The 12502-nt window shown below is 54.4% G+C and overlaps 1 protein-coding gene across 1 annotated transcript in view; it reads left to right on the top strand.

Moving 5' to 3' along the window:
* The first annotated feature begins 3677 nt into the window (after nt 1-3677).
* PARP1 (poly(ADP-ribose) polymerase 1) overlaps nt 3678-12502 on the top strand; it is a 40473-nt gene continuing 31648 nt past the window's right edge. The window contains exons 1-2 of the mRNA XM_058309373.2: nt 3678-4019; nt 9186-9351. Coding sequence (XP_058165356.1) covers nt 3900-4019; nt 9186-9351 — 286 coding nt within the window. The 5' untranslated portion in view covers nt 3678-3899. The remainder of the gene's footprint in view (nt 4020-9185; nt 9352-12502) is intronic.

Raw genomic sequence — 12502 nt, 5'->3', positions numbered from 1 at the left:
TCAGGCCCTGGCGGAGCGAACACGGGCCTGGACGCCCAGCCCGCGCCCTGGCTGCCCCGCACTAGCTGGGTGACCTTTGGAAAACCACATCACCTCTGGGCCCTGCTGGAAATCGTGGGACCAGACACGTCTCCAAGAGCTCTCCGATTTTATACGGCTGTGGGTTTTGCAGCACAGAATTGTATTCCAGGGAACTAAATTTGATTCAATTATTTCATAATATATCAAATAATAAATCTTGCCACAATTGGATTTTGCTGTAATTCAAAAACATCACATCTTAAAACATTTAATAATTTGTGTTTATTCAGTTCTAACTAAACCTTGTGCATTCAAATTGTGGAGAAAGGAGAATCGCAGAAGTTTGATGCCATGTATGTAAACAAGGAAGAGCTATTGAAAAATAAATCCCATCAAAAAGTGTGTCTGTGTGAATATGGTTATGAAATTTCCACTCGGTTAGCCCTATGTAACAACGTCCACAGCAGCGATGTCGCACCAACACGAGACCCACAGCCGGGCCACAGTGTAACCGTGGCTGGCTCAGCTGTTTCACTCTTGAGCTGAAGATCTCTCTGCAGCTTTATTTCCTTCCCTGCCCTGTTTTATGCATATGTCAAGAGAATAAAGGAGAGAGATGAGATCATCTCAGTCACTAGGATAACAAGAGCAAGGATCTTTAAACGAGCAGCCGCATTTCCCCGGCTGTGCTCTCCCTCCACGCCCTCGCCGCAGTCCCCCAGGCTTGACTCTGAGCAGACCCACGCCGGGCCCTGCTCCCCGGGCTTTCTCTCCGGGCTGCCTTCTTCCTTCATGGCAAAACCCCACTCCTTGGCAGGAAATCAGCATCCAGAACAGTGGCGTGGGCTCGGAAGGGAACATAATTTTCTAAGGCAACTGTGTCTTTTTGTTGGCCTTGTGCTTTAAAATAACTGGGCGTATTTGCTCCGTGAGAAATGTGCTTGGTAGCAACTGCGCCACGTGGGCCGAGCGGCGGCTGCAGGGGCGCCGGCACACGGCTGTGCACGTGGTGGGCGTGAGTGAGGCAGCCCGCCTTTCACCACGCCCGTCTGACACGCCTGGGGCTTTAAAAGACCAGTCCATTTGGCTTTTACCTAATTACGTCTGTGCTCAAGCACTCGTTCCTCCATTGCGAGGCAGGAGGCTGAGGGTTAAGAATGCAAAGGAATTTAATTTACCCGTATTGCAAAGTAGGAAGGCTGTACTAGTCATTCATTTACTCCTTCCTTGATTCACTGGGGACTGGGGTTAGAAAACGAGTGAGACTTTCAAGCAGCAATTCTTGGACGGCCAAGAATTTATACACAGAGAGAATGCCTTTGCCGCGACGTGGGACGTTGGAAGAGGCTGGGGCCGCCTGCCTGGGGTCTTTGGTTATTGTTATTCTTTCGTCTAGAGAAGCTGTTCTATACAAGCACCTGTCGCAGGTGTCCCTTGGGCACACATCGATGTCGGGTGACATCAGTCACTTACAGAGTAGGAAGGTCCCCAGGGCCTCTTGGAGGTCTGGCTCTGCAAAGCCCCGGCGCGCCGAGCCTGCAGAAGCAGGCGCCGGGCAGTGGGAAAGGCCGGAGGGCGAGGGCAGGGCCCAGCCTCCCCGCCACCCACCAGCACCCAGCCTGACCCGCGGGCGCCCGAGGCCACAGGCGGCGACGCGCAGGGGCCCTGAACACACGCAGGACTGCGGTAGCAAACAGCCACCGACTGTGCAGATGGAGACTCGTTCTCTGGCCTCTCTGGGGCCAGAAGCCGGGAGTCAGGTTCTCTGCAGCCACATCAAGGCACAGGCGGCCTCAGGCTCCGCGGGCCTGCCCAGGCCATGTCCCCCGTCAGGTCCTCTCCCTTTCCGAGAGGACGCCAGCCGTTGGATTCGGGCTCACCCTGCTCCACGAGGCTCATCCCGCTCCTTAGCCAGTTCCTGCTGCAGAGCCGTTTCCAGGCACAGCTGAGGTTCCAGGTGGACATGACTTTAGGGGGGACACCTGGTGGCCGTTCCCTCCCCCCACGCTGGGCAGCCAAAGCTTCATTCCCCCCCTCCCCAGCACTGGCTGGGGGCAGCCCTGACGGCGCCCCGAGCCCTCGCGAGGCCACTGACGGTGGCGGGATGCAGGCACACACGCTTCCTTAACATCACACACCGTACTTCTGCTTTTACAGGCAGCACGTAGGATTTATATAGCCCTAAAAACAACAAGGAGGCTCTCTGCATTGTGATTTTAAAATAAAAGAAGGGAAAGCCAGAGGCTGGGCCGGAAACGGAGCGGGCCTGCCTGGCGCACGTCCAGCCCCTGCTTCAACCCACCCCCACAGCCTTCCTCAAGAGGTTCTTTCTTCCTTCATCCGGCAAGAGCAATTTTTTCTCTAGTCTCATTCTTTTCATAAACCAGACAATGTAACGTATAGTAGAAAGTAGCTGGAAATTAACCACAAACAAGGGAAATAAAGCAAAACATGTTTATATCATTTTTAAAACTCTGAAGCTTAAACAATGTGGAGAATGTTTTTTAATGGACAAAGGTAGTACAGGAAATTCACAGAAGAAATTAAAAGAGCCAGTGAATTATAAAAAGATTTCCAAACTTACTGGTAATAAAAAATATTTAAATACACAAACGGCCAATAAGCACCGGAAAGATGTTTCCGTTAGACTTTAGGGAAACGCAAATCAAAACCACAGTGAGATACCACTTCGCACCCACCTTTTTTTTTTTTTAATTGGAAAATAACAAGTGTTGGTGAGGATATGGAGAAAGAGGAACCCTCACCCGTTGTCTGTGGCAATGCAAAACGGAGCAGCTGCTGTGGAAAACAGTTCGGCAGCTCCACGGAGCAGAATGGGACCAGAATGCTATCCAAGTGGGTGACAACTCAGGGATGGCGTAGCTGTCCGCGCAGAGGGAGCGTGAACACGCCTTTTAATTGGCTGCTTTCTACGTAAAGTACCAAGATCCAGTCGTAAAGGTTTCCTGACTACAGCGACGACATTTTGAGTTTAACAATACTTTGGGTTATCTCCAGCTGTGAAGTGATTCGGAAACCAGGGTACGGCTGAGACCCCCCGGTAAGAGCGCGGAGGCGGCGCCAGCCTCGGCAGGTGTGCAGGCCAGGTGAGCGCCTCCAGGGCCGGCCTGGCAGGCCTCCAGCAGGAACCCGAGGCGGCTCTGGGACGGCGGGTCCTCCACGTGGCTGCAAGGCGGGGCCGCCCCGCGCAGCCCCGCAGCCCCGCCCCCCGCCAGCAGCCAGCGCAGCCACGCCCCCGGCCAGCGCGGGCCACGCCCCGCGCATTCACGCCCGCCCCCGCAGCCTCGCCCTGGTCCAGGAGCCCCGCGCAGCCACGCCGCAAATCACGCCCGCCCGCCAGCGAAGCCACGCCCCTGGCCCCTGCCCCGCGCAGCCACGCCCTCAAACACGCCTACCCCGCCTGCGAAGCCCTGTCTCACGTAGTCTCGCAGCCACGTCCTGAAGCCACGCCCCTGCCAGCGGAACCACGCCCCACGTAGTCACGCCCGCCTCCGCAGCCTCGCCCTCGTCCAGGAGCCCTGCGCAGCCCACGCCCTCAAACACGCCTAACCCGCCAGCAGAGCCCCGCCCCGCGCAGCCCCGCCGCAGACCTTGTCCACCCTCCAGCGGAGCCCCGCCTCACGCGGTCACGCCCTGCCTGTGGCCACGCCCATCCCACCTCCCAATCACGCGCCCGCGCAGGCGCCCAGGAAACCCCGCCCCGGGCGCCGAGGAGGTCCCGCCCCCTGGGCGCGTACGCGCGCGCCGGGGGCGTTCCCGCGGCCAGGCATCAGCAATCTATCCGCGAGCGGCGGGCGAGCGGCGCGGTGTGCTCGGCGTAGCGGGCTGCAGGCTGCGGCGGCGGCACGAGGAGGAGGATGGCGGAGGCCTCGGACAGGCTCTACCGGGTGGAATACGCCAAGAGCGGGCGCGCCTCCTGCAAGAAATGTGGCGAGAGCATCGCCAAGGCCTCGTTGCGAATGGCCATCATGGTGCAGGTGCGGGCCGCAGGGCCGAACTGGGGGAGGGGGAGGGGGAAGGAGGGGGCTGGCGGGGGGCTGAGGGGATCCGACGGGGGCTGAGGGGGGCTGAAGGGGGCTGGCGGAGACCTGTGGGGGCTGGCGGGGGGCCGGCAGGGGCTGAGGGGAGGGGGAGGGGCTGAGGGGGGAGCTGGCGCGGGGCTGAGGGGGCTGAGGGGGAGCTGGGGGGGGGCTGAGGAGGCCTGGCGGGGGCTGAGGGGGAGCTGGGGGGGGCTGAGGAGGCTTAGGGGGGAGCTGGGGGGGGCTGAGGAGGCCTGGCGGGGGCTGAGGGGGCTGAGGGGGAGTTGGGGGGGGCTGAGGAGGCTTAGGGGGAGCTGGGGGGGGGGCTGAGGAGGCCTGGCGGGGGCTGAGGGGGCTGAGGGGGAGTTGCGGGGGGGCTGAGGAGGCTTAGGGGGAGTTGGGGGGGGGGCTGAGGAGGCCTGGCGGGGGCTGAGGGGGCTGAGGGGGAGTTGGGGGGGCTGAGGGGGCTTAGGGGGAGCTGGGGGGGCTGAGGAGGCGGGGGCTGAGGGGGAGCTGGCGGGGGCTGTGGCGCCGCGGCAGGGCCTTTTGCTGATTTGGCAGGAAAAACTCGGGAAATGGGCTTTGTCGCTGGTAATGTCTTTTGCATTTCAAAAACTAGGAGCTGCTCTCCTTATCTTCGGGCGGTGGCGGAGTTCTAGTTTCAAGGCCCCTGGCCTGGGGGGAGGCGAGCGAGGTCTCTGGAAGCTGCTCGGGTCTTGACCCACCTCTTGCTGTACGTTAGTGGTGATGGTTTAGGGGATTTTTCTAAGACCTATTTTTGTTTGTTTTTTCTTTTCTTTTCTTTTAAAGATTTGATTTGTTATTTTTCTCCCCTTCCCCTCTGTTGTCTGCTCTGTGTCCACTGGCCGTGAGCTCTTCTGCATCCGCTTGCATTTGTCTAAGATCTATTTTTGACCATCATTTCAACGCAGGCTCACCATTTTTTAAATTTTAATTATGCACTTCTGTACAAAGTAGTTGTCATTTCTGTACGGTGCATTCCCTTTGGTCTCATTTACGCTTTAAAGCAGCATTTTTCCCCAAACTTCCCTGGTCCAGGCTGCCTTCTGGATGCTTTTGCAGCTGTTGGCTTGAGTGGAGAGGCTCGGGGCAGGTTGGGGGTCCTGCGATCCCCTCTCCTGAGATGGTGTTGTGCGCGACGAGGTGTGTCTGAAGGCTCCCGCGGGGCAGGGCGCAGCTGCCTGCTACCCAAGCTTAGGGATAGCTCTTGATGTGCCCTCTGTCGTGACGTGGGGGTGTGTTTAGGAAGGACCCGGTAGCCCTCACGGCGTTCCGGCACTTACGGGAGACAAGGCGGGGAGTGGGTGCCAAGTGCCAGCATGAGGTTGTCTTGGTGTCCTCAGGGCCTCTCTAGCTCAGTCCCTGGCACGCTGTGCTTCATTCAGTAAGCGTTTGTGGAGCTCTTGTTATGTTCAGGCACTGTTTTAGGTACTGGGGACACGAGGACAGACTCCGCCCTTGGGAGCGTCCAGGTTGGCTCACGGGAAGATGACGGGTAAGCCAACCGTGCTGCTGTAGTGGGGCGGATGCCCGCTGACGGAGCTGCGCGCCAGGCTCCCTGCGCGCCCAGGAGAGGAACCCAGGAGGCCCAGCCAACGTGGGAGCGTGGTTTGGCATCTTCATTCACGGAAGTGGGGTGGGAAGACCAGAAAAGAGGAAGGCAGGGCCTATGATTTGAAGAGCTTCGATCTCTACCCCAGCTATATGGGGAGCCTGCTCTGGGGACTCTTAACTTCTGTTCTGGGTGGGAGACGGGACACGCGGGGAGGGGGGATTTGCATATTTATTTTCACTGACCTTTAGGCAAAATATGTTATTTTCCAGATTGTGAATGTAACTAACACAGCAAAGGCATCTCTGCTTTTTATCGCCAATAGTAATTATAGATGTTTTCATATCGCTTTATAGTTTTGGATCTTTTTCAGAATATCGTTTATTCTCATCGCTATTTCAAATTTACAGCAGTTACTAGACCAGGTACTAGATTGTTATTTAACACTTTAAAGATCGTGGTTTACTATATCCCAAAATTACTTCTGAAAAATTTTGATGATTATCTTAGAATAATAGCTTTCCCTTGTGAGCCTATGTTATTTCCTGTGCTTGTTAAATATTATTCCGACAAAGGGACGTCCATAGTCTTCACCAGACTGTCCATTAGATCCGGCTGCAGTGGGAAGGACAGAGACGCGCCATTGTGTTGAGACAAGCCCAGACTCTTACAGAAGGGTGGAGGGTTAGCTCTGGAAAGTCAAGGATGGCTCTCTTGAGAAAGTAAACTTAAATTACTGTCAGTTAAAATTGTAAAATTGTGGGCACTCATTCAGCCTTCAGATTCCCTTAAAAGTAAATATAGAGAAGTGGACTTGGCCCAGTGGATAGGGCGTCCGCCTACCACATGAAGAGGTCCAGGGTTCAAACCCGGGGCCTCCTTGACCCATATGGAGCTGGCCCATGCGCAGTGCTGATGTGCACAAGGAGTGCCCTGCCACGCAGGGGTGTCCCCCGTGTAGAGAAGTCCCACGCACAAGGAGTGCGCCCCGTAAGGAGAGCCGCCCAGCGCAAGAGAAAGTGCAGCCTGCCCAGGAATGGTGCTGCCCACACAGAGAGCTGAGGCAGCAAGATGACGCAACAAAAAGAAACACAGATTCCCATGCCGCTGACAACAACAGAAGCGGACAAAGAAGAACATGCAGCAAATAGACAAGAGAACAGACAACTGGGGGCGGGGAAGGGGAGAGAAATTTAAAAAAAAAAACCACTAAATATAGCCAGTCAGGTACAGACATAGCTCAGTGGTTGAGCACCTGCCTCCTCTGTACAAGATCCTTGGGTTCAGTCCCCAGTGCCTCCTTTAAAAAAAGTAAATGTCTTGTGTGATTGTAACTGGGAATGGACCGTGATGTTTCCTTTGTGGACTTGAGTCTGTCTTTGGAGTTTAAAGTTGGTTCTTCTACAGCCTGAGCCTTTTGAAGCAGGAAAGAAAGAAGCCATTCTTCTCTGCGCTCTTTTACACTTGTGCAGGGTCAGCTGCTGTCACGGACCTTTAACTGCTGCCTGAGGGGAGGTGCGGGGCCCTTGGGGGGCTGTGGTGCCCCAGGGAGCTCTCTCCCTTGCTGAGCCCTATTAGGGAGATAGGGCAGGTGGTATGTCTCTGTTAAAGGGAGAGAACGGGTGGCTGGGGGAGGACCTGTGCACACCTGGTTGCTCACCTCTAACCCTGGGCAGGTGCTTAGTAGGAGCTGCTGAGTGAACGACGGCGTGTCCTGCAGCTTTGCTGAGCTGCCCCCGCCACGGCGATGGAGCCGTGGTTTCGTGCCCTTCCTGCCGGGTCCTCGTTCCTGAGTCTTGGGTTCGAGCTTGTCTTGGCCCCGGGGTCCGAGCTGCGGGAGGACGGGGCTGCGGTCCCCGCCCATGCTGTGAGTGCGCCGCAGTCCGGCTGGACCTGGGCAGCCTCGCTGGTGTCTGGCGCAGTGGTGGTGGTGGGGGACATGGCACCAGAGCCAGGGAGAGACGCCCCAGCCGGGGGCTTGAGTCTGGGGCGCTGCAGAGGAGGGTGGGCTGGGGCCGGGCTGGCGGGCTGCCTGCTGGCTGCCTCTGTTCCGCGTCTGCACCAGCTGCCTCCGTGGAAGCGGGTGGGAAGTGTGAAAGCCACGCGCGAGCCCACGCCCAGGAATACCATTTGTTGTCTGGTTTCCACGGCAGTGATTCCCATCCTTCCTTCCTTCCCTCTGGCCTTGGGACAGTGGACATGCCCTCTGTGAGCTTGATGCTAAGGCAGGCACCACACCCCTGGGAGCCAGTGGCCCCGCAGCACCCAGCGCTGACGAGGTAGCCACGCAGCAGTCTGCTCCTCACCTGGGGCTGGGGGTGTGCTTCGGGGCCTGGGCGGGGAGCGTGCCAGCAGGGGAGCAGCCGAGGAGGCCTGGGGGTGCAGGCCCCCCCTGCACTTAGTGCAGCCCATCGGGGCTTGTCCGCCACCTCGCCCGTGCCCGCGAGGATAGCGCTGTGTTTTAGTGCCGCCTTGGTATTTTTTCGACTCGTTTATGCCACTTAGCTTGACGTTCTGTAAATATGCATGTAAGTGGGCCATTTCTTTCAAGCGTGTTGTGGAAAGAACTGTGGCATCAGATTCAGGTTCAGGCCAGGTCACTGCCCACCCCACTGTCTCCCTCTGTAGAGTCGGGGAGGGGCACTTAAAGGCTGGTAATGGGGTACACACCGTGGCTTGGGAGGGCACCAGGGGCCAAGTCAGCGCCAGGTTCTCCCCCTCGCTCTTCCCCGCCACCACCCCTGTTGCCCGACACTGTCACATCAAGAATACTGATCTGAGTGTGATGTAGCAAAGGAAAAGCCCCGCTGTGGTGGGGCCTCCCCTGCCCCTGTGTGCTGGACTTTGGGCTCCGGCACCAGGACAGGGCCCTTAGTGAGGGAGGAGCTGTCAGTGTAGACATAGGCCCGGGGTCCTGGCGCCCGCCCCTCTAGCCTGCTTCCTCTAAACTGTTCACTTTTGTTTTCCACTCTCGGAAGTGTGTCCATTCACTGCACACCTTTGTGGCTGCTGTGAGCTGACACATTTTCCCAGCCTTGCTCATTATCTGGGACTTGTTTTCGTTATTCTAAACTGCAGGGGCACTTAAAGAGCCCTCTCTGGGCCCCCCAGGCCCTTTGAATAATCAGGCTGACTGCAGCAGCTACCCGACCTTTCCCAGTCAGACGCAGTGGGATTCGAGACGGAACAGAGCGTCTCTGTGTGTCCCACTTCGCCCTCAGGGGTTGTGGCGTGGGGAAGAAGGGGGCCTGGGGCAGAGCTCTGTTCTCTAAAATGCCACCACGCTTCACGTCCTAGAGAACAGGCCAGGAAAAGCAGGCAGAGGTTTTCCAGGCTGTCTGAGAAGAAATGTGGAGCAGGGGTGCTATTTCTGTCTGTCTGCAGTTTTTCCTGTGAGATAGGGGGAGCACAGGCACGGCCGTCCTCGTTTTCCAGGTATGGGAACAAGAGCTGTTGCGTTGCTCAGGTGCAGGGGCTGGGGTTGAGGCAGGCCCAGGGAGTCCAGCTCGGAGCGTACTGCTCATCTCCCTCCCTGGTTTGCTTTCTTCTAGTCCCCCATGTTTGATGGGAAGGTCCCACACTGGTACCACTTTTCCTGCTTCTGGAAGGTCGGCCACTCCATCCGGCACCCTGACGTCGAAGTGGATGGGTTCTCCGAGATTCGGTGGGATGACCAGCAGAAAATCAAGAAGACGGCAGAGGCCGGGGGCGTGACGGGTGCGTACAGAGGGAGCAGCCAGGGCCCGCCTCCAGCCCGCAGCTTCCAGGGGCCATTTCCAAGACAGCAAAGGAGGGCTCTTCGCCTGGCACGCAGAGGGCGCGTGCCGCTGTTGCTTCAGCAGCCCCGCGCTGTCCTGCATTGGGGTGGTGCCAGGTGGTTTTGTTAAACTCAGATTTTCATCCCTTAGGAAGGACTGCGTTTCGTTTCTCTGCCTTCCTACACTGGTCACGCTGACCCCATTTACCCTGTCGTCATACCTCCAGGACACCGGTGGGAGGGGACAGCAGCATGGCGCCCGGGGTGCTGGGGCCCGTGGTATCTGGTCTCTGGGCCTGCCCCCACGCCAGAGGGCAGGGTGTTTACCTCCAGCTGCTTCAGAGCCGCTGGGGACTGAGACCAGTAACAGCTCGGAATTGTGAGTGCGTGTCCATTTGCCCAGTAAGGGTCTGGAGGGTGAGTGTGTCCGTTTCAGCAAAGGACTTGCCTTCTTCCTCTTCGTAGTCAGGAAAGTGACAGCTGTTGTTTTGGGGCCCTAGATGGAGGATATCAAGTTATAATTCATGTGTGTATGTGTGAGAAGTTATAACCTAATGCAAAAAGGCATAACAATTTTGCTATAAATGTTTTTCTTTTGTGAAACCATCTTAAACCAAAGAGCCTGATTTACCATGTTTTCAGACATATGAAAAGTTTAAATCATCCCAGGTCCTATAATCCAGAGGTAACTATCACTCATTAACATTGGGGGTTGGCTCTTTACAAGATTTTCTTCTATACAAATACCAGTTCACATGTATGCGTGTGTGCACGTTTTTTTCTTTACTATAGAAAATGAGATCCTGTTCTCATGTTGAAAGTTACAGATTTCCATCCTTATATTTAATAGCTGCCTAGTATTCATTTATTGAGGTCTTGATAAAGTCTATGCACTCTTTCAAGAACTTGGCATACATTGATTTAATCTAATAGCAACAGACCTTAGTTTTTACAGATAGGGAAACCGAGGCACAGAGAAGTTAAGTAACTGACCCAAGTTTACATGGGAGCTGAATGCTTGGGCCAGGATTTAAACCCAGGCCGTCTGGCTCTTGAGACCAGGTTTGTAACAATTTGGCCAAATAGAGCTGCTGCAGACTTCTTGTAGCTCTTTGGGAATTGTCCAGTTATTTTTTTTTAATAACGATTTATTTTATTTCTCCCTACCCCCTTGTTGTTTGCACTTGCTGTGTCTTTTCATCTTCTTTGTTTTTTTAGGAGGCAACAGGAACAGATCCTGTGACCTCCAATGTGGGAGGGAGGCATCTAATCACTTGAGCCACATCCACTCTCTGCTTCATTGTCTCTCAGTGTTTTTCTCATGTCTCTTGTTGAGTCAGCTTGCACCTGCTTCTCCTGCCAGCTCGCTCTTTTTTTTTTTTTTTAGATTTATTTCTTTACACACACATACCCCCCCCCATTATCTGCTCTCTCTGTCCATTCGATGTGTTCTTCCGTGTCTGCTTGTCTTCTCTTTAGGCAGCACCAGGAACTGATTTCTCAAGTGGGAGAGAGGTGTTCCATTTCTTGCACCACCTCATGTGCGTGCTGCGTCTCTTATTGTCTCTCCTCTGTGTGTCTTTCTGTTGCATCATCTTGCTGCATCAGCTCTCCGCACTGGCCAACACTCCACTCAGGCCGTCTTGCTGCACGGGCCCGTACTCCTGTGTAGGCCAGCACTCCACACGGGCTAGCTTGCCATGGAAGCCAGCTCGCCTTCACCAGAAGGCCCTGGGATTCGAACCCTGGGCATCCCATATGGTAGACAGGATCCCCATCGCTAGAGCCACATTGCTTCCCCCAGTTAATTCTTCATTTCCAAGAAGTGGAATTGTTGCTAATGGGATGAACAATTCTAAGGTGCCAAGTTGCCCGCCAGAAAAGTTGTGTCAGTTACACTTGTACCAGCTTTATATATAGACCCATATCACCGCTTCCTCACTATTGCTCGGTATGTCTGTTGAGCAAAATAGAGCATTGTCCTATGTCTGTAAGCCATTAGTATTACCTTGATACTTGTCTGTGTCCTTGCCCCATTTTTCTGTTGGGTTTTTTTGACTTTTTGTTTCTTTTTTAAGATGTATTTTCTTTATTTCTGCCTGTTTGCATTTGCTGTGTGCTATGTCTTTAGGAGGCACTAGGACTTGTGATATGGGAAGGGGGTGCCTAATCATTTGAACCATCTCCATTCCTTGCTTTGTTGTGTCTCATTATGTTTTTTCTTCTTGTGTCTCGTTTCGTCAGCTTGTTGCTTCAGCTTGCCACACCTGCCTGTCGCATCAGCTCGCTGTCTTGCTTGTTTTTCTCTTTAGGAGGCACTGGGAACCTCTGCTCCCTGCTTTGTTGTGTGTCTCATTATGTTTTCCTTGTGTCTTTTGTTGTATCGGCTTGCCACCTCTGCCATCACACCAGCTTGCTGTCTTCTCTAGGAGGCACTGGGAACCGAACCCACAGACCTCCCATGTGGTAGGCAGGAGCTCAGTCACCTGAGCCACATCCGCTTCCCTTGACGTTTTCTTAGTCAGATGTAATAGGTTCTTTTCTTTTTCATACATTTTGCAAATATTTTTCCCATTTTGACATTTTTCTTCTGGCCTTGTGTATTATATTTCTTGCCACATTGAAGTTCCATCTTTTGATTGAATGTCTGAGTAGTCACATCTGTCTTCTTATGGTCTCTTCATTGGTATCTTTTATGTGTTTTAAATCTTTCTTCTGAAATATGAAAAACAGTTTTCATAGTTGTGTTCATAGATCTTAATTATACAGTTCTGGCAAGTTTTGACCAATTTTTACATACAAATAACAAGTACCCCATTCAGTTATAGCACATTTCTATCTTGCCAGAAAGTTCTGTATACCCTCTGCTAGTCAACCCGCCCAGGTACCACTGTTCTGATTTCTACCCCCAGGTTAATTTTGCATGTGTGCGGCTTCTTTTGCTCAGCTCAGCGTTGGAGGTTTCGTCCAAGCTGTCTCATGTTGCCAGTCGCTTGTCTTTTTTTTTTAAGATTTTAATTTATTTCTCTCCCCTTCCCCCCACCAGTTGTCTGCTCTCTGTATCCATTCGCTGTGTGTTCTTCTGTGTCCACTTGTATTCTTGTCAGCAGC

This window comes from Dasypus novemcinctus, chromosome 13 (assembly GCF_030445035.2).
Source record: "Dasypus novemcinctus isolate mDasNov1 chromosome 13, mDasNov1.1.hap2, whole genome shotgun sequence".
In the NCBI taxonomy this organism is placed as follows: Eukaryota; Metazoa; Chordata; class Mammalia; order Cingulata; family Dasypodidae; genus Dasypus; species Dasypus novemcinctus.
The sequence above is the reverse complement of the archived record's forward strand: the minus strand, read 5'-3'. Positions and strand labels throughout refer to the sequence as shown.